A 22,325-nucleotide genomic window follows, 5' to 3' on the forward strand; every position below is an offset into this window, starting at 1 on the left:
CTCCTTCCTTGTGTGTGGGAGACTTGCTTTAGAATTTGCTGAAAGGTGCAAACCGGCTAAGTAAAAGGATGAGCTGAGCACAAGAAAATTTAAGCTGCAGATCACAGAAAAAACACCTGCAGGGTAAGGTCTATTTGACTGTAGAACAGCCAAGGGCAGTGGTGGAAAGCCTACTTCTTGAGTCATTTAAAACGGGACTGAATAAACTTGTTGCAGGGACTAACCAGTCATTGGCATGGGTAGTGGACTCCATGAGCTAATAGAATGGGGAGAGGGAAAATCCCTCTGAAAGAAGGTAGTTTGCAAGCAGGGAACACTCCATTCTAAGCCAGCTGCACAATGGTAGTGCAGTAGTATAAGAAATAGTTCCTATGTCTTGGTTGGGGAAGGAATGTGGGACAACGATGAACAGGGCCCACACCCTTGACTGGGGTAAAGCAACTTAGCTCTGTTTGACTGCAGTGGAGTTATGTCAAATTTAAACTGGCTAAGGCTCTGTCCTCTAGTTGACCTATTACTGTAAATATAGAACTTACAGGGGGTGATTAATATCTAATTAACTTTACTGTTTTAATGTATACATCATTGCAAAGTAATTGTTGCTGGAAGGAGTTGTCCCATTACCCATCAGATGTTTACTTGATCCAAAAAACAAAAGCATTTCCGTAATTTATTGGTAACTTGTTATCTAACAATGACATCTGATAAAGACTTGGAGACTACAGAGGTAAACAACACATTGTGATTAATGCAAACCACAGAAAAATGTGGGGGGGGGGGGGGGGGGAGAGATGCATTCCCTGGCTATTTTAGTTATATAACATTTGGAATCAGAGAAATTTCCCCTATAAAAAGGAGTTTCTGAAAAAAAGCTCATTCTAGAGTTAGATCCCCCACTCCTTCAGTGCTCGAACAACAGCATCCATGGAGAATACAGCCAGGGGTCAGTCTTGTTTCAAGCTCCTCTGATGCTATATGTTGGTATTTTAGAAAGTTATTTAAATACAAAGAAATGCTTGACAGCAAGACAAACCCTAGAACATTAACCAGTCCTTTTTTAATCTAATTCCAGGTTCCATTAATACAGTGAAGGATTGGTTAGTTTTTAAATGATCTACAATTACCTGGGTCATCTTGGCTTCAAGATTTTTTTCTCTTTTGCAGCAGCATGTGCTTGATAAATTCATTAATAGTAAACTCTTGGAGGAGAATTTTTCCAATGATCAGGTCCCAGTGTCCAACATTCTTGCCCAATCACTGGTAGCAGCTGATTTCTATGGTGGGTTGCTCTGCTGGAGGTTAAACATAAAATGCTGAAGAGGATGGGTTTTTGTTAAACATAACTAGCAGTAACTGAATCCTCATTCAAGACCCTTGTTAGTGCCTAACCCTAATCCTCCAGGAATAGGTAGTCAGGATTCTTTGCTTTTTCTTCACAATGCAGGTATAGGTTCCTTCGTTAATTGCATTGGCAATAATGCTCATGTGGTCATCATTTAAGGCTAAGTAACCTGGATATGAGTATTCCAGAAGCTCCTTATCTTTATACCAGCTGTCATAAGAAAAATAGTGAAAATTAAACACACAGCATAGATCGAAGTGCATTTAAGGGCTTGTCAGTAATAAGAATTTGTATTGGGGTTGTATCATAGCACAGACAAGACCAACTTGAAATGTAGATTAAACTTCAAAAGCTTCTACCTCCCTATGGACTTAGGTGTCTTCTAGTGGCAGTTTCAGACATGCTTAACTCCCATCGAAATTGCTAGGAATTAGGCAGCTAAATACCTTTTCAACATCTAAATCACTTGAACTTAACTACCTTTGTGGGTCTGGCCCTAACTAGTCCCTAAGTGCCTCTAACCTTCTCCAAACCACTGCTCAGCTGTTGCTTAAGTTTCCAGTGATAGACACTTAAGGCCAGATTTTCAAAAGCATCCAAGCAGGTTAGTTACCTGATTCCCATTGAAATCAGTGGGATTTAGGCAGCTAAACTGCTTAGTGCCATTTTCAAAAGTGCCTATCTGCATCTTTAAATACATTTGAAAATTTTAGCCCTAGTTAGTTTTAAAAATGAGTTAGAAGTAGGACCCTGTTTGAGTCCTGGTAGTATTTGTGATTTTACCATCATGTTTAAAAAAAAAAAAATGCTCTTGCTCGAGCTGTTATGTGAAAGACCCAGACAAACTAGATACAGCCCTGTCATACACATTGTACCCAAGCTGAAAAATAGATTTTTTTCCCCTTCTTTCAACCTACTGTGGCAAGTAACAAAGATGAGAAGTATTTTATAGATTCATCGATTTAAGGCCAGAACAGACCATGATGATGATTCACTGTAACCTCTAGTATAACATAGACCAGAAAATTTCCCTAGGGGTGAGAGTTATTGTTACTACTATTTAAGTAAAGTACAGTCTCTTTCACCATAGCTTATTTATCTGATAGTGTCAGACTCTGGGATTTTTAAAAAATTTAAAACCAGCAGTACCCATGTGCAACACTAAGAGTTGCATTCTCATAATCAGCAGTAAAGCATCCCATCCATAGTAGGGGGGTTAAATTCTACGTTGTTTCTTGTGCTCTCCCACCTGTTTTCTCATATCTTATACTTAAATTGTGAGGGATTGTGTTGTTGTTCTGCACAGCAGCATCTCCCTCTGTGACAGGGGCTCCTAAACACTACTGCAATACTAATAATAAATGATACATTGTAATTTTAATGGCTATAAAGAGAAGCCTTAAGTCCATGGGTCTCACAGTAAACTGCTACTTTGTAGTGTCACTTCCCTAAGGAAAAGTGTTCTGAACACGCTTTATTCCAGTGAAATCCCTTCTTAGTCAAAGAAAAAACCCATCTCAGAACAATATTTCTAGATGTCTGATAACATTGTTTTGTCTGTAAAATGCAGTGTCCCCCAAATGATTGGAACAGGGGAAGAGCACTTACTAAACTTTGCCTTTTTTATGAATAATCTTCTGTCCACAGCGAAAGGTGACATTTCTGCCTTCAGGAACTATCTTGGTTTTCGTCCTGAGTGGAGGAGGAGTTGGCGCTATGGTTGGAAAAGGGAATTCTGTCCACCAGAAGAAGGGGAGAAAAAAAAATACTTAAGTCAGTTTATCCCATTGCAAAGCATTGCTGAAGATAACTGTATTTCTGAGGAACCACACTGCCTTTTAGATTTCCTTTTCTGTATAGTAGTTCTTCAAAGCTTCCTCCTAAATAAGCAAGTATTGGAAAGACATTACTTTATCAATTTCTATATGCAAATAACATCCTCTCAGTGCATTTACATGGCACAAGATGACATTGGCAGGCTTCTTTCTATCAGCACAGCCTTGCCAACACTTGTGATTTTAGTGCAAGTCTCATGATAATAATATTTGCGTGGGGGGGGGGGGGCGAAGGGCAGGGATTTAAAGAGGAAGATTTAAAATCCTAGGTCCACACAAGAATCTTTGCAGGGAAACAGTTTACATAAAATATAAATCAGTCATTGAAATGCTGTTCTAAGACACGGTTGTTATTAGTCTGAATGGAATTACACAACCCACATGCCCTCTTTCCTTTAGTCCAGGCTCACAAATATGTTCCTACTGCATTGTAGCAGGCACGATTGACACTTAATATGCAATTCCAGCACTAACTCCAATGATCCTGTGCTATCCCCTTGGCTTGCATTCTTCAAAGCCAGGGTGTAGTAGCTGTGCAGTTAATGACATGCTTTTTCCTCTCTCTTTCTCTCAGATAAGATGGGGGAATAGACTGAACTTTGTGTAACAAAGCCACTACCGGGTTTCAGATTTCCAAAGGGATGGGTTAGATATAGAGGGACAAGTGCAGAGCTGATGCAGACAGTGCAAGTTAGACCAACCAGCTTTAGCTCACAACTTTCCCACCTCCTGCCACTTTGTCATGTAAGTTATGCCACCCAATACCTCGCCTCTGAATTTTGCGCTCAGGAGGATCTCATAGGGGAGGGAAGCAGCACAAGGCACATGAAACAATTCTTATGTATTCACAGACTCTCAAGGCATCGGAATATTAGATCAGAGAGGAGGAACACTGACCAGGACAGCACACTTTTCCATCCTCGAGAAAACATGCCCTGGGTCTTAATGTCCACATCCTGTGGCTGAAATGCAATAGGCAAAGCAGGAGTGTTAGGGGCATCACTCATTGCTGAATTCTTTAGTCTGGAAGAGTCTTGTCACTAACATTCAGATAGCTCACACAATTTAACATTGTCCCTCTATCAACTCTTATGACCCTTAACCCTGGAAGAGGAGCTGATACCGTAGCAGAAATCACAGCTGGACGGACAGTGCTTTTTCATCAACTTCCTACGAGTCTCACAGAAACCTTTCCGAGCCCATGATGGACATACGAATAGTCTGTCTGTGCAGCCTGAAATGAAAGGAGACGAAGTATTAAAGGGACAAGTGCCAGTTCTGAATGTGATGTGCAATAAAATGACATTGGATCACATTGCGTAAGTTTGATTTGCTATGGGCAGGAATCAGCCTAAAATAAGAACGTAAGTGTGCACTTTTCTGTATTTACATTAATTAACAACAGACATGAAGTGAATGAACTAAGCTGGACCGTCAGTGGAACTGTGAATTTGCCCAAGCTGAAAGTCTGATCCCATTGACTTCAATGGAGCTGTGACAGCAGCTTTGGCTCTGACTCACTGTTCCTTAATGTCAGTAAACAAGGTGCCAGTCTGGCAAAGACAGCTGTGCAGTGCAATGGCATTTTTAGCACTGTCTTGATAAATACTGGTGCCCAAGTTAAGCTAGCTCTCCTGCTGCACCCCAGTTTGGTTTGTGGGTAGGTCTTGCTCTGGTCATGTTGCCTTCCCCCTCTGTAAATATGCCTTAGGCCAGGACCTCCAAGAGTCTCATTTTCTGCCTTCCTCCCTGCATGGGCCAGTCTCTTTCCTAAGAAGCTCTAAATTTAGCAGATGTGCAGGTGGCAGTGCAAGCCACAGCTCCTGATCCATACATTGAAGGAACAAGAATTGGGGGAGTTACGTTATAAGGTAATATTTTCTACTTTACTCCTGGAGGCAGTTGCTAACCTTGACCTGGCAGATAACCTTTCCCAGCTGAAACTGGGATTGAGACTAAAGGGGCCAAGATATGAACAGCCCTATAGACTGACCCTAGAAATGGTCACAAATCTAGGCTGGGGCATGCTGGTGGAGCATATGAAGGAACCATGCATGGCATTGCTTCCGCTGTGCTTGTTCTGTGCATTCTGAGGACTTTAGGTTTCAGGCCTGTCAATCTCATACCTATCATAAACACAGGTTTTTTTGCAGATGTGAGGGGAGTGGAACATTTCCTCCACCCCCTCCCATTAGATTCAGCATGAAATTTACTAACACATTTCAGGACACTCACACTTTTGGCTTGCCTAGATTCCCTCTGACCTGTTGGGGTAGCATAAGAAGTCAACTTGCTGGCTGCAGCTCAGAGGCTGACTGGTAAAGTACAGAACTTGCTGCCAAAAACTCTTCGCTTGTGAAATCAGAGCCCAACCTGGTCAAGTGCAGCGCTCCCATTGAAGCCCTGATAGGTGTCAGGAAATCAGTGCTGCTCAGGAGCAGGCCTTTAGTCTGGTGTTCTTTACACTAACAGCTACAAGAAACCAACCCTTTCCTCTCCTCTCACCATAGAGTCTGTGAATCCCCCAGACGTCATCCTGGGAGATGGTCTTTTTCCCACTTAAAGTGGCATTGATGTGCATCAGGGCATTAGAGTTCAGGGAGTGCATGAGTCCCAGGGCATGTCCAATTTCATGAGCTGCTACGTGTACCAGGTCTGTAAGCCAAACACCTGAGAGAGGAAAAGCACAGCAACAGAAGTTACACCGCATGGTTCTGTTCACTAACCTTAAAAACAATGGATTCAGCTCAGTCAGGATGCAATTTCAGACTTTGTTCTGACAGTTAGGAATTGTTTTATCTACCCTGGGGATTTGCCCAATTCCATCTCCCGTGCATCAGCAGTGGATATTTCCACCAGCAGCTCTTACCCTGGTTTCATGCACTGTGCAAACAGCAGCTTTGCCTGTCAGAGCTTACATTAGAGCTGCTACATTTGTGGCGGAAATCAGAACAAAACCCCAGCATGACCAGGCTGATGTGTTCCTGACAACAACATTCTCCCATGTTATTCCCACAGCATCATGCTCTAACTAGGACATGATCATTTAGGGATGAAACCATTAGCCATTTACACATGTATAAAGCACACTGTTTTGATTGTTCTCCATACACCTGGGAATAAAACTCCTACAAGGCAGGTTACATTTTTGTTGTACTGACCTTAGCATCCCCTTAAGATGTAGAATTGAACTGCAACTTCTTGGTAGTAACTTGGAGACTGTTAGCAGCAAGGACAGATAGATTTTACCAGAAGGATGATTATAATCATCTACCCATAAGACAGGCCAGAGAATCTCACCCAACAATTTCTGCATCAAGTCAATTTGTGGTTGAACTAGAGCAGCTCTCAGAGAAGGCTGGCGTCTTGCAAATTTGCTTAATGCATTAAATGGGAGTCTCTGGAAATGCTTGTTTACCTTTGGTTTTTGGCTATTTCTCAAGGCACCTTCGGATGGTGGATGAGAGAATCTTTCATCCCTGTCTATTGTAATGTTAATTTGCATCTGTGCAGCCAGATATTTCATGCGTCTGAGGAGCACCGTGTGCTGTACAAACATTAGTGAAGTCAGACTTGCAGCATCATCAGTATTGCCATCACTATTTTGCAGGCAAGCAGTTACAGGGACTGGATATTCTCTCATTCAAACCACTGCAAATCAGAAGCATCTCTACTGAAATCAATGGAATTACATTGCTGTCAAACCAGTGAGAGTGGAAAATCAAGTCTAGGGCATTTGTGGCAGAGTCGGGAATCAAATTCAGGTCTCTTGACTTCCTATCCCAGGCCTTAGCCACAGAACCATCCTTTGTACCCTATGAGACTTGGGAATGAAGATTTTAACCGAATTGTAACATACACAGCTCGGAACTTTAGCTCTTCAGTTCTCCTCATGCTCTGAATCCTTGACAGATGTACCCTGTTCCTCACTTGGTACCCATCATTCCTGACATGGCTAAGAAATTTACTGCGATATCTCATTTCCTCTAAATAGCTTTTAGGGAGCTTCATGGTTTGTGCTGATATTTTTCTGGACTCTGCCACCTTCTTGGGGGAGGGGGGAAACGGACGACCCACTCACCCCCTGTAACTACTGCAAACCCAAATGCTGTTAATGTTGTACCAGCAGCTGTTTGCAAAGAAAAAAAAAAGTTACCCCTTGATAAGTATATGGTTTGGTGGCTAGCAGACACCTATAAAATATGGACATCTGATTTTTATCATCACCATATCACTGCCATGGAATGCATTTAATCTTCAGCTCAGGGTTTGTGTGGTTTTTTGTTCCTCCCCCGACACAAATATGTTAGAGAATCTTGTAACATGACCACACTCACTCCATCTCTCTGTGAATATACATTGACATTCCTGCTTTAAATGCCTTACAAACAGCCTTAGTCCCTGGAAGGTGTGTCTGGGGTTTTGTTTTGCTCTAGTTTTTATTTCCTTGTGCTTTAAAATGTTCTTACAAGTCATTTTGGATTATCATTCAAATTCTCTCCCCCCGATGGTTTCATAACCCAGTTGTGTGAGTGTTTATTTGGTTTGTTGTTTCTATAGCTCTGTAAGCAGGTGAGAGGCTTTGCAATGGGTTAAAATAAAAAGTCAAAATAAAACCCCAAAAAATCCTTGTCCTAAAGATGTAAAAAAGCACTTGAAATAATTCTGCAGTGGCAGGGAAAAGGATTAGGGGTGAAATTCATCCCTTGCAAAGGGCCAGCACCAAACCCTGTACATCATTTAATTCCCACCTTACTTTAGCAAGAGGATGTAGAATCTTTTGGTTGAAAGCAACAATTCAGATGCACAGTGACTGTAATGAGCTGTAAGCCACTGGACAAGTGTCCACATTAAAAAATATATATATATTACCCAGCCTGACCGCAGAGACTAACCTCCCCTCTCCAGAACGGAGCTGAGAGTGGCAGGGCGTTAGGAGAATCTCATGCGGCTGTACTCAGTCTGACTTCCACCTTCAGCAGTGGTCCAAAAACTGCCCAATTTTCAGCCAGACCCTCCCATTTCACACTTGTTGAGCACTCTGATGATGTGTGGCTGCTGTAGGCGTAAGTGGGAATTAGCTGGTGTATAGGTCTGGGCTGGCCAAGCCATCCCTTGTCTTTTCCCCCAGCACTGCAGAACTATTTCTATCCAGTTTAACTATAAAACACGTTGCAAGTGCTTCCACCACTTCCCCTGGGAGATTATTCTAGCCCAGTAACTCTCATCAGCAGGATATTTTCCCTGATAGCAAACCTATATTTTCCCTCTCTTAATTGTATCCCATTACTTCTAGCTGTACTTAGGGCTCGTCCACACTGGCAAAAATTAATCCGAATTAACTAAAATGCTGTAAATTTAAAGTGGATTAGTTAAACCATATTAAATCTGTGTGGACACGCACACATTCAGAATTAAAGCGGCCTTAATTTCAAAGTGAACTAAACCAAACCAAACCAAGGTCACTTTAATTCTGAATGAGAGCATACATGCAGGGTTTTAATGTGGTTTAACTAATCCACTTGAGACGCTAATGCTAATTAAGGCTTGGTCTACCCTGTAGAGTTATATTGGCATAGCTACATTGGTCGGGTGTGAAAAAGCCACACACCCCTTGGCAATGTAACCACCAGGTGTAAACACAGCTATGATAATGGAATAAGGCTTTCGTCAACACAGCTGACACTGAGTACGTCTACACTATGGAGACTATCAACCATAGCTATGCTGGCATAACCCAATACTGTAGACACAGCCCACACTGATGGATTGGGTTATTCCATCGATATTGGAACACTGCCTCCCTGACTGACAGTAGCTACATTGACAAAAGCGTTCTTCCATCGAAGAACCTCCAGTGTAGAGGCAGTTAAATTGGCATAGCTACGTTGGTCAGGGCTCTGAATTTTTCCATATGCCTTATAGCCGTAGCTGTGTTGACTTAAAAGTTCAGCTTTTTGGTCAGGGACACGGTGTTCCTACACCGACAGAAAACCCGCTTCTGTCAGTGTCTACACTATGGGGCTATGCCAGTATAGTCTCTGTAATGTAGATGTACCCTCTTCCCCAAGTGTCCCCATATAGATAAGCCATAAGTAATTCCCCTCCATCCCTGGTGTTCGCAATCTTTCACTTACACGTCAACTGTTTGGTCACGTTATGATCTTTTTTGTGAATTGAAAATAGCGTGTGTGTGTAAATAAAATGTCAGTATTTTTTAAAGCAACTAGAGATTTTGGGTGCCTAATTTGAAGTACTATAATGAGCCTGATTTTCAGGAAGAATAGAGCATTGCTGTCTGAAAAGTCAAGTCCCTTTAAGATGTCTCAAGTTGGAAACCCAAAATCACCAGTCACTTAAAAACATCTTAGCATACATACACATAATATATGTAATACTACATACACTTACAGAACACGTGTACTCACGCATGCACAAAAGAGATCAAAGACCTTCTGCTAAAACGATAAACAGGAACACACAGGATACATTTCTAAAGCTTCTCCTACCCTGCTTTTTTTGGTAACAAACGAAAAACTTAACTTCAAAGAACTATAACATTTGCCTTATGAAATGAGTTTGCTGATTGGTCAGGGACCATCTGCTTGTAATTTAATGTTACTTTAGACATTGTTTAAAAAAAAAGTAACCAAGATATCTTTAGGTAGCCACAAGCCTGAAAATGACCATGTACGCAGGAAAGCTGGTTACAGAGGACAACAAAAATGTGAACAACCCCGCCAAGAAATCAAACATAACGTGGCCCTCCCCAGAGATAGCACAGCTGCTTGGACGGAAGCCAGTCCTGATTATTTACAATGTGGTTGGGGCCCACTGAATTACTCAGGAAGTGCTGGAACTGCCACCAAACGGGAATATTCCATGGCTGGAGTTCAGTCACACGACAGCAGTACCAACAGCCACAAAGAATCACACCAAACTTTCCTTTTGTCTCTCCCAGCATTGGTTAAACAGTGAGAAAATCTGCACCTAAATAAAGACCTACGGCAGAGGTTCTCAAACTTTTGTACTGGTGACCCCTGTCACATAGCAAGCCTCTGAGTGCGACCTCCCCTTATCAATTAAAAACACTTCTTAATGTATTTAACACCATTATAAATGCTGGAGGCAAAGCAGGGTTTGGGGTGGAGGCTGACAGCTCACAACCGCCCCTCCCCCCATGTAATAGCCTCGTGAGCCCCTGAGGGGTCCTGACCCCAGTTTGAGAACCCCAACCTAAGGCCAAATCTTGCTCACCTTACACAAGGAGTTCTACTCAAGCTGCTGGAGAATTTGCGTGAGGAAGGTGGGTGGATATTGGCCCTACACCAGTAAACCCCTGATAAACAAAGTTCTAAATTCCATTCCATCACAGCCTCATGAAGTCAGTAAAGCCTCTCCTTCTGCAGGGACAATGGATATCTAGCCGCAGGTTCATCACCCCCTTCCCCACACACAGAGGAAAATGAATCATGGTTGGAAACATCTAAAGGCTTGAACTGATGGGGTGAAACACCTTTTATAAGTCAGTACCATGTGCCAGGTTGGTCCATCAAAGGTAATATCTATCTAGAAAATAATGACTCCTGCAGACTTATTTATGACACTGATACTGTGCCTCCATAACAACTAAAGAGGTTCAAAATCCCTCTGAGTGCTGGGGAAATTTCAGTCTGGAACCAGACTTTGCAACATGAGTCCCTCCCTAACAACCTACTCCATTGGCATTTGTGTCTTGTGGACCTTTCAGGATTTTAATAAGAGTGAGCAACATCATTGTGGAAAAATGCAATCAATCTCTTAGGAGAAGTAGATCTCCTCAGAGACAAGTTACATACCCTTTTTCCAGCTGAACCGAGTGTTTCCCAATATCCAATATTCATGGTCATCAAAATGGATTTCCCCATTTTTCGGGAAGAAAGCATGGGCAAGCTCCCCTGTCGTCCCATCAAAACAATGATGGATGAGTGACTCCAGGCAATCAGTATGGTTTATGGAATAGAAGCCTGTGAAAGAGAATACATAAAGTCAGACTACTCAGTATACTTCATACATTAATGGACTGAACAAAGAGGAGCGTGTCTCGGACATATTCTAAAACGTGTAAGTTTTCCATCCCACAGATGCACAGAAGGAAAATCAAACTTAAAAGAGAGAGTTAGAAATGAGGGTTGAATAATACAAACCAAGTCCAGCTCTAAAGTGTTTGGGGTGACATTGGATTTAGGGCAGTCTCCAAAGGACACAAGTTAAGCTTCCCTTCAGAGAGGAGTTCCTGTTTCAACACCAAGTGGAAACTTCTACTTTTTTAATGCCCTGATTAAAGGAGGAGGCAGTGACCGATTGCTTAGACTTAGCGTTTGATTGATCATTGCGTGGACCAGGGATCGGCAACCTTTGGCACGTGGCCCGCCAGGGTAAGCCCACTGGGTGGGCCGGTTTGTTTACTTGCTGCATCCACAAGTTTGGCTGAGCACAGCTCCCTCTGGCCATAGTTCGCTGTCCCAGGCCATCCCTCAGCCCGCATTGTTTCCCGCAGCCCCTATTGGCCTGAAGCAGCGAACCGCGGCCAGTGGGAGCTGCGATCAGCCAAACCTGTGAACGCAGCAAGTAAATAAACCAGCCTGGCCCGCCAGGGGGCTTACCCTGGCAAGCTGCGTGCCAAAGGTTGCCGATCCCTGGTATGGACACTAGCAACCACAGCCCAATATGCCCACCTCCCATCACATGAAACCATTTCCCCTATCCCAGTGCACCAGATCTCTACCCACTCACCCATTCTGGTCAACGCTGCTTTCTGCACCCCTACGAGGCGCTATGTGAACTTTGACTCTGAGTCATCTAATGCAGCTTGGATTATTTTGGTCTTTCTTTGCAACTTTAAATGCTGTTGACTGTGTATCTTGTACAGGGCTACACCCATCATCAGTCCAGCATACAAGCCTGTAGCCCCTGCTTAATCCAGGTTTCCCACAGGGGAATTAGTTTAGTGATTGAGGCAGTGTCAGAATCTCTCCATGTTTTCCCTGGAGTGAGCCCTCCCATGTCTACAATGGGCTCGCTAGCTACCTCCTAGAGGTCTGGGAGGAGACTATCAATTCTGCTACTACTGACAGGTAGTGGAGACTCTGCTATAAGGGTGGCCTAGTGTTTAGGGCACTGGACCGAGACTCAGGAAATCTGGGTTCTACTCCCGGCTCGCTGGGTGGAATATCAACTCGCCTCGCTGCACCTCAGTTTCCCCATCTGTAAACTGGGGAACTTTGTGAAGTGCTTTGAGATCTATAGATGAAATACACAATAGAAGGGCGAGATATTATCGTCTAAAGTGATACAAAGATCCTCAGGCTGGGACCAAGTCTTTACAGTAGTGCCCAGGCCATAAAAACTCCTTTGCTGAGCTGCTACTTCTTATAAAAGTTTATTTAGTTATAACCACTTGCCTGCAACAAATGTCCATCCAAAGCTCTTTACAAATGCCTCTGGGAGGCAGATAAGTGTTATCCCCTTTTAAATTTGGATTTAACAGAGACAGAGAGAGGTTAAGTGACTTGCTTCAGGCCTCCATGCACAACCTGGCTCTCAGGCCTGCGCTCTAGTTACAGGTCATGCAGTCCTTAATAGGTGCCTGCTGGAATGGGGCACTATGGAGCTCCTACGTGGCAGCATTTCACTCTCTGTTAGGCAAGGCCCCCAGGGAGGTGGATCATCTGCTTTCAGGTGGTGTCACGCAATAGCAGAGCAAGAAATATGTTGCGAAACAATGGAAACTTTGCTGGAAATCCTGAAGATACCGCAGTCTGCACAGGAAAGAATGATCATGTCTTTCGTAGGCCATAAATCCTGAAAGGAATTTACATCTAGAATGTGAAACTAACCAGATGATCCAGGATTAAAAACTGCATTATGATTGCCCAGGGCTGAGAGCTTCAGAAAGGCACCCTGCATAGTGAACCTGCATAGCAGCTGAGAAGGGACAAAGAGAAATGGCTCAGTAAGTTCTGTGGAGATAAATAAGGAAGGGGGAGCTGAAGCAACCCACCAATGTGCAGCCGAATCCTAGAGCTTGAAGCTGAGGCCTGGTCTTGCAAAGGATTGTACCATGGATGGTGGGAAAGGAACCAGAATTAAGGAATAACTAATAGGATTTAAAGAATGGTCTGGAGTACATGGAGAGCTAGCAGGGTGGGGAGAGAGAATAAGAATATTAATAGTTAGCTCATGTACATTACTTTTCATCTGGAGATCTCAAGGCACTTTACAAAGGAGGCATCATTATTCCCATTTTACAGATGGCAAATCTGAGGCACAGAGAAGTGAAGTGACTTGCTCCAGGGCACCAGCAGGCCAATGGGAAAGCTGGGAATAGAGTCCAGGTCACCTGAGTCCCAGTCCGGTGTTCGTACCTACTAGGCACCACTGCTAGCCCAGACAAGGAGAAACTGTATTGAACTTCCTCTTCAGTTAGTGTGTTTGTACCTGTAAGAGCAGCTCAGATACTATAGGGACAAGTGTGATATAAATATACAGGTAGACCTTGCTCTGCATGAGGAAGAGGAAGCAGGCTGAACTGTAGGGAGAGTACTGCTGAGGTGTTCTTCCTTCTGGGGCATGTGGAGTGCCACTAGGATTTCTCTATAAATAAAATACCAGGAGGCATCATGGCTACCAGTCAGCACACCAGACTAGGATCCAGGAGAACTATGCTCTATTCTGGGCTCCCCCACAGACTCACTGTGACTTTGGGTGAGTAACTTTACTTCTCTGCACTTCAGTTTCCCCATCTGTGAAATGGGGATAATCCTGCTTCACAGGGGTGTGGGGAGATTTCACTCTCTGAGCTCCCTGGATAGCAGGCACTAGGGTAGTGATAAATACTATAGCCCCTTCCCTTGCTGAATAAGATTCCTCCCAGAGGGAAGGCAGATGCATCAAAGGTCTGGGGCTGCATCACTAATACCAGCCAGAGGGTGTGGCCCAGCCTGTGCTGTGGGGAGGAGCATTGCAGTTGCAGGACTCCTGGGTCTCACCCAAAAAGTTCTGCAATCAAATGCTCCAAGGAACACAGACCCCGTTTTGGAGACGGAACATCCCTCAGGGCCAGAGCCCACTCTCTCTTTAGCACAGGACCCCAGGGTCTTTGCAGACCTACCTATTTTCAGGTCACTAGCTGAGTTGGGTGGCACCTCCTTGAAGTTGAATGGTGAAACATTGCTCCACATTCGGAAAGCAGCTGCCAACCCCTTCCGTGTGACACTCTCATTAATGAGATTTCTCGGGAAGGACACGATTCTGCAGGGAGACACAGATTGGCTTTAGACAGATCCCAGACTATCCTCCTGCATCAACTGAAGGTTCCAGTACTGCTCACCTGGAAAGGTTCCCATCTTAAAGAGTTTCACTGAACTAGACTATGGGTCTAGTCCAAAGCCCATTGCAATCAGTGAGAATCTTTCCATTGACTTTGTGGGTTCAGAGCAGGCCCTATTTGCAGAATAGCAGATAATTTAATTAGGGTGATAAACTCTTTAATCTGGGCAATGAGGAGATACCTCAATGCTTGGTGGGCAACGTGGCGGCAACAAGTTAATGGCTCTTAATTCTTGCCTATGCTATAGCAGACTCTGGTCAGGGGCTGAAGGGAGCCGGAGCGTTTGTGCTGTTCTGCAGCATCACTGGTTATTTGTCTGGGCTGGTGGGCAGGCACTGACCTCTGCTGTCCATTTGGAAGGACTGTTCCACTGGCCAGCAGCTCACCACTGACTGGACAAGGTGACAATGACAATGTGCACCTAGGACAGTCTACGGCCCCAAGAGCCAGGCTGTGAGGAAAAGGACCCCACAATGGCTGCTGCGGGGATTTGACCTAGTGCTGACCGGGATGGTTCGGTGGCTGCTGGGGAGAAGGGGAACAGGGGACAAGTTGCAGTGAGCCATCTATGTGGCTGAAGGAGTGTGAGATGGAACTGCTACCCAGGGAATCCAGGCAGTGGCACTGCTAGACTGAGCAGGGATGCCAGTCTGTGCCTGCTGCTCACACTGAAATGCCCACTCGATCCCTTTCTAAGTGCCTCAGGAACTCTCATTCCTGTGTAGGTGAAAGGGGCTGGTTGAGAGTCACAGGCAGCTAGAACCCCCCTCCTCTCCACTGCCTACAGCAAACTCAATGCAAATATAACTGGATCCTCCTTCCTTTCTTGTTTGTTGGTTTAGAGACTTTCCCATCCATTTCAGTCCTTGTCCGGGAAGCCTCCCAACTGGAGCAAGACCCTCCCTGCCCCCAAACAACCCTCTTCCTAACGCAGAGGGGAGGCTGCAACAGGCATTCCCTGCTGCCAGAGGCCACTTTCAGGTCTCTGAGACTAATCTGGTTAGACTTGGGTCTGCTTAGCAGCTGCTGCCTTGGAAAATCACTTCAGAGAGGGCTTCCTGCAAAGGACTGGCCAGATGGGGGGTGTATTATAAAGGGGTGGTTGTCGCCACATATTACACTTTTAACTGCCTCAGGAGTTCCCAGAAGGGCGCCTTCCCCTCTCAGGAAGGATTTTAACAAGGGGCCTTTCTTCAGCAAGACCTGAGGACTCCTGCCAAGGCTGAGGTACAAACCACATCCGGACCCCTGGCCTGCTGCCTGAGGTTCACCAGAACGGTGTGGTCACACCTGCCAGGCCTCAGCTGGCTCCAGAGGGATTCCCCAGGCACACTCGCTGCACTGCGCTTGCTGTGTCTCCATGCCTGTTAACGCACGTGAGAAACATTCAACAGGCCCCCGCCATCCAGCACGTCTTTTTACTGCTCCTCAGCATCCCAAAGAGGCAAAGCATCTGTCAGGACATGGAGACCATTGTCCATCATGCTTGGCCTGCCTCACTGATGGGCACAGCATTGGCAGGCCAGAAGCTATTCTTCCATTGGTGATTTCAGGGGGCGTTTTGCTTAAGGGCTGAACACTTCACAATTACAGTTATTGCAGTGTGGCCAGAAAGTAACAAGGAAGGGCTAGATCCTCGAGTGGTGTCATTCTGCACGACTTTGGAGCTATGCCAGCTCACACCGGCAGGAGCTGGCCTATAGATTTAGGATTGTGTCATTCCAGAGACCATTGTTTTGACTCAAGTTTGGGGTGTGCTCTCCTGTTGGAGTTTATATGACACATTGTGCAGCACGCACAATACCATTTTCTCCGCTGCAACATCACCAAGTCCAAGGACTTGCACTGGCTTATACCAGTGGTGAATTAGGTCCCTTATTATCTTTTGGTTCTGCAGATACTTGGTCTTTGAGCTATTGGCAGAGGCAGCCTGCTTATTTCACCATCATTGTACTTGTATGTTGCTCCATCCCCTCCAAAACAGATCTTCACTCCCTTTACAGTTACAAAGTACCACCACTTCTGAAGCGGAGCGGAGCAGTGCAGCCAGCTGGCATGCAGCATTCTGGGTGGTCATGTTTGTGGGTAGGAAATTTGGCCATAGATATTGAGGTGAACCTCCATTCTTATAAGAAGTGCCAGGTAATTCTCCCATCCTATGAAACCTTGGTTTTTAGGATCTAATCCAAAAGATAAAAGTTCCACTTCTGCCACAAGCACAGAGGATTTTCGTGCTAGACTAACTCTGCTCCCATTGAAGTCAATGAGAATTTTACGAACTTCACGGAGAGCAGTTCAGCCAGTGCTGAGCCCACCCAGAGTGAACTGGGACCAAATGTATTTACCTTGGAAGGGTGAATGGACAACAGGATTGAGTCAAAGGTGTGTCAACCTGGAATTCATCTCAGATCAGCACCAAATCCAGTAGAAACCGGTAGGTTTCTGCAGGCGTTAGCAAGCATCATACCGTGAATGTCATACCATGCATTAGTTCCTTATATAATGAGTTCTGCTCGGCGCATGATCTGTACAACCTGTGGGAGAGACCTAGCAATATTTGTATGAATAGAGCCTATTCTAATGTGTGTCCGGACGACTAATTGTTCCCAGCTGTCCACGGCTCACAAGCAGTTCAATTAGCACAAGGATCCACAACAGGAAAACATGAGTGTCAAAAGCAGGAAGGCACAAAGCAAACATTGCAGACCCGGCACGCGCAGAGTTAACACGTGTTCATACCTGTACGTCAGGTTGAAATGGTCCCACTTCAGCTGCCCTGGTGTAAGTGTGTATCGTTTTCTCCGTGTATGGGGTAGGTGTGGGAGAGCTGGGGCAATCACTCCCCGAAGGCCAGGCGATATGGCGTCTTCCTTAAAAGACAAACAGGAGGTTAAAGGAATTGGAGCAGCTCAAGCAGCATGCCTAAACCTACCCATTTAGGGGCACTTGCATATGTTGGTACCTACTTGTGGCCCCCTTCCAAAGCAGTAATGCTGCTGGTACTCCTGGCAGGAGATGAACTAGATGGGAGCTCATAAGCCATTTCTGTCTCCGACATCTACTGTCTGGATTCTCTAGTCTGCTAAGGCCACTATGAAGTCGAAAGTCAGTGGAGAATTTCTTCTTAACCAGGAAACTCCACTGGGAAAGATGGCTCCCCCAACTATACCCCCAGTCCCTGGTGTAAGGGTGTGTGTTGGGGGGAGTTCTTGTGACGGGACAGGCAGGAAGCAGAATTCCACTGCTCCGGATTCTGAGGGACCTTACATCAGTGGTATAAGTTACAGACCTGCCTCTGCACAGCCCTAACTTGTGCTGGGTGGCCCAGAGTGAGTCAAAGCCTGAGTCTATGGCCACAGGGATCACAGCAGTTCCTGGAAAGTTCTCACTTAGGGTGACCAGATGTCCCGATTTTATAGGGACAGTCCTGATATTTGGGGCTTTTTTTTTTATATTGGCTTCTGTTACCCCCCCATCCCCCACCCCGTCCCGATTTTTCACACTTGCTGTCTGGTCACCCTATTCTCACTTCATTTTATTTTGCCAACTTTCTCTAGCATCATCCTACTGTGAGAGGAAACACTGGGTGAATGAGTCAAACAGGCTCGCGTTTGGGCCAGGGGAGCTCTTTATGAAGTTGGATTGTGGACCGGAAACTCCCTGAAAGTAAACTGGGAGCACTGGAGACTTTAAAGACCTTTCGTTTGCTGCTGTCCCTGCCTTTATTGGATTAGGCAAAGGGCCCGCCTGGCTCTTTGAGTTCTGCCAACAGAGGGGGAAAGGATGCGGTGTGACAGGTCCCTGAAAGCTCCCTTCTACTAGCTCTGCCTCCTGCACTCAGGATTAATATACTGTGTATTTACTGCATCCAAGGATGTCAAAACAACAACAATACACTATATTAGCAATACAACTAATCATTCTCAGACATGGCTTAATTAATTAATGCCTGTGTAGAAGGCAAGAATTATCTTCACTTTACACATGAAGGAGCCGAGTCCCAGAGACGTGAAACAACAGCCCCAAGGTCACACAACAAGTTAGTGGCAGTGGCAAGCCAGAACCAAGCATGCCGACTACCAGCCCGTGCTCTAATTACCAGACAGCGCTGCCTCCCCCAGAGCTAACATTGCTTCTCAAAAGGCCAAGAGACTCCATCGTAGCTAGGAACCAGAGTCTCTTCTGTGTCCACCAGCCGGGTCCACCAACTATAGGTTATCTGGCTTCTCCCCTTGTCCCAACCTTAGGTTGAACCTAACCTGGAAGCACCTCATCTTCACTGGGGAGTCAGGCCTCATGCCAGCTCAGCTGTGGGTCTGACCCAGCTTTGTGACATGGATTCCTGGTCTCAGGGGAGCAACTGAAAACAACTGAATTCTTTAAATGTAAGGACTTCAAGGTGCCCAGGGATTGGTCAGTGCTGGGCACGGGACATCAGAGCAGGTGGACTGGGGGATAACAACTAATCAGGTACCTTTTGCTCTTCTGCAGCACCTTTGAGCCAAGGATTTCGAAGCAGGTCACAGGTGGCAATGAATTACGCAAGTCCTACGTGCCTGTGTTGTGTCTTAGCTGCTTTTCTTAAGGCAGGAGCAATCCCACTGGCCTTAGTGGTGCCCATTCTCAGCTACAGTAGGGCCCTTTTATGCCACGCTGACAATGTAAGGCAGCCTAAAAATGGGTAGAAACAGCTCCCTGGGAATACCCTGCACAGGGGGTCACCTCAGTTGGTGTTGAGCTGGTGTCTTGACTCCATCCCTGCCCTGCTCCCAGTCCGTGTGTCAGAGCAAACTGGATGTGCAGCCAGAGGACGCAATGCCATTGTCGATTTCTCAGGGCTCATGGGAAGCACAGTGTATATTAAAGCAACCCTGAAGCTGCTCTGACTTACGTCAAGGACTGGGCACTGACCCAGGATAAAAGGAGTTTTAAAAGGTGGTTGAAAGCCATCTTGTCCTCCCCAGCTCTGGCCTCGTAACAGAGTAAGGGAGAATCCGGCCCAGTAGAGGTAACTAAAACCTGTTGGGAATGTTCTGACCTGGGCTGCAGTTCAACCCATTGTACAGATGGGGCCCATTCCCAGCTGGGTTAAGCCTTCAAATACCCATAGGTTTTGAGGGTGTTCAGATCCAGGCATTTGCTTCAGGACTATCTTGACTCATTATAATGGAGTCCAAGAGACACAAAGATAGCACAGAGGTGTATTGGCCTATACACCTATTTCATACTACCCACCCACCCTCTTACAATTATCACAGAGACTATTTGTCCATATTTGTCTAAACTAATTTACTTCGAGTTGCACAGACTTAACTTCTTTCCAATTTATCTCTGTCCTATTCAGAGATTCCCATTCCCACTCGTGACGCTCTAGTGCAGCTAGATAGCTTAGAACCAGTTTCACAGAGGCAAAGCACTGAGCATGTGCAGCAGCATCGGCGCACTACTGCCAGCTGATGATGCATACGAACAGGAGAGGAAGCAAGAGAGGCTTTTCATGATGTGACATAAGCAGCAAAATGAAATCAGCTCCTGGGAGCCCCTCATCTTTGCCTTAGTTCCCCAGGAATCCCAGTTTGCTTTGGAAGACCTTGCTAATGGATGTCCCTAGAACCAGGGTAATCTATCACGACAGCAGCTAATGGGTTCTGTGGGTCCAACACGAACTCCTACTTTGGGGACTTTCTGATCTCACAATAGCCCTGTCTGCGGAGTTCCCGGTGAAGAGAGTTCTGCTGATTCAGCTGCTACAAGGCTGGGATATGCATGAGCCACATCACACTGGGCTGTGAGAGCTGGGTTCTCAGGGTACTTACTCTCTGACCCACATTGAAGAGTTTTTCCACATGCCAGGTTGTGGGACTGAAACACCAAGTTTTAGACAATTTATTGGTTGGATATAGCAAAGAAAGCATTTGCCATATCCTCAGAAGTCTGGAATCAGCCTCTGACCCTAATCTTTGGGTTCGTCATTTCCCTTTCAGATCCTTTTGCAAAAAGGTACTCACTCAATACAAACAGATACTGGAGTTGACAAGCCACCCATAAAGGAGTTTCTAGCTGACTTAGGTCACCCCTTGAGTTTACAAGTACACACACACCCACACACCCATATTCTGTATCCCATCCCAAGCATTTGAGAATTTGATCCCATCCCTACCTGAGGTTTCTGAGCTGCAGTTCCCACTGGATCTTTCAGAGTAGCCAGCAAAGCCACCAGAGGGAAAACGTATAAAATGCATAAAAATCCCACAATGGATTTATATCTCCCACACTTCTCCTCTTCAGATGAGAGAAAACTCTTGTTGCTGTCTGCAGAAAGTCCTTCCATTTGGTCCATGTCTGCCTTTAATTAAAAAAAGGGGGAGGGGGAAAATAATCAATTTCTGGACTGTATTTGTAACCCTCCTGCTCGCAGTTGCATCTGGAGCATTTGCGAGGAGCCCTGCAGTCAAAATTTGTGAGGAACCACCACCAGCCTTCGAAAAAGCTTTAAAAAAGCAGCAGACTTTACATTAAGCCGCTTTCCAATGTGCCAGGGATTCTATCAGCCCCTGCCAAGCAGTATCATGTTACTTGAGCTGAAAGTCAGGGCTGGAGGAGGAACCAGCAAAGTGAAGCAAGCTGGGATGAACATGAACTCCTTCATTTGACTGGCTGAGTGTCAGCATAGGACAAATCTGCAGTTGTCAGCTTTATGTAATAAAAACGGGGAGGGGAAGAAAAAGGAATCCAGAAGCCAGCATCATGCCTTTGGAACGGTTCATGAGGGATGCTTAACGCTAGAAGAGCTGTCATTTGTCAGAGGCCATCGACAGGAGCAGAATGAAAAATGCGACTGTGGGCTGAAGGCAGCAAGAACCTTTTTGCTTTGAAGATTTTGGTCAGTTTACAAAAGCTCAGATGAAGTTAAACATCAACTCACTCCTTATTGGAAATTGTCAAGCGAGTCCTAAAGGACCATTGTGTTTTGGTTTGGGGAGTAAAAGTGCTCAGTGATCTGGGACTGAGAGACAGAGATCAAGCTTTCCAAAAGTGAGTGGCAGGTTTGGGTGCCCTAATTTATTTGAAGAGTCTCGACTGGGGACTCCCAAGGGCTGGTTTTAAGAGGGAGGGTTCTTGGCATGCCCTGAACAATCAGGCCCCTTTAGAGCACCAAATCAAAATCACTAGTTGCTACTGAAAGTCTTAGCTAGAAATTCTCTCATCTTGTGCTTGTGATTTGTTGGCCTTTCTGGCCAGCGCTTTTCAGGATTAGGTGTTTGGTAACCAGTGGCTATGAACTGACATCACTTTGCTATCTGGTTACAGCCAGGCATATGAGACGCAGGACTTTGTGCAATTCTCCTGCTTTCCCAACAGGGTAAGCGCTCACTGCCAGCTAGTGTAAAAAAAAAAAAAAAAAAAAAAAAATCCTAAGTGACATTTGAAAGCCTCAGAAAGTGGATGATTTCTGCACTTTGATGTGAGTGTCTTTAACTCATTTGAGACCAAAAAAATCCCTTCGTTCACAACCCAAAACTACTCCCATCTGGAATTTCATGTGCTTCCAGGGCGGAATTGGTCATTTCCTGGGATTTAGTGAAAAATGAAGTTTCTGGGGTTTTGAAATGTCCTGGAACAAAAGTGACAAAAACGGTTGTGTGAAATTTTACAAACATTTCCCCCTCACTGTTATGCAAGGGTCTCTGAAGCAGCAGCACGTTTCACAAAGGGACTAGAACAGGAACCAGTGTGTGTGTGTGGGGTGGGGGTGGGGGGTCGTCGAATTGCATGG

At 45.3% G+C, this 22,325-nt stretch overlaps 2 protein-coding genes across 8 annotated transcripts in view; one reads left to right on the forward strand and one right to left on the reverse strand.

The window, feature by feature from the left end:
• Positions 1-3,115, forward strand: part of LOC117867800 (cyclin-dependent kinase 11B) — a 38,049-nt gene extending 34,934 nt beyond the window's left edge. For all 6 annotated transcript variants that reach the window (XR_004643507.1, XR_004643508.1, XR_004643509.1 and 3 more), the window contains one exon: positions 2,990-3,115. The gene's annotated coding sequence lies outside the window, so the exon portion shown is untranslated. The remainder of the gene's footprint in view (positions 1-2,989) is intronic.
• On the reverse strand, positions 646-21,479 carry MMP23B (matrix metallopeptidase 23B). Of its 2 annotated transcripts, none has more exons than XM_034753104.1 (8): positions 20,709-21,479; positions 17,288-17,414; positions 14,330-14,469; positions 11,016-11,183; positions 5,683-5,847; positions 4,301-4,411; positions 2,951-3,077; positions 646-1,552 (listed from the first exon to the last, which is right to left on the reverse strand). In XM_034753104.1, exons 1-8 carry the CDS (start codon positions 20,788-20,790, stop codon positions 1,378-1,380), a joined length of 1,095 nt encoding a protein of 364 aa, XP_034608995.1. In that variant the 5' UTR covers positions 20,791-21,479; the 3' UTR covers positions 646-1,377. The 2 variants fall into 2 exon arrangements, with proteins under 2 accessions (XP_034608995.1, XP_034608994.1); XM_034753103.1 differs by having other exon boundaries at positions 17,288-17,418; positions 20,709-21,478.
• Positions 21,480-22,325: the final 846 nt, after the last annotated feature.

This window comes from Trachemys scripta, chromosome 19 (assembly GCF_013100865.1).
Source record: "Trachemys scripta elegans isolate TJP31775 chromosome 19, CAS_Tse_1.0, whole genome shotgun sequence".
In the NCBI taxonomy this organism is placed as follows: Eukaryota; Metazoa; Chordata; order Testudines; family Emydidae; genus Trachemys; species Trachemys scripta.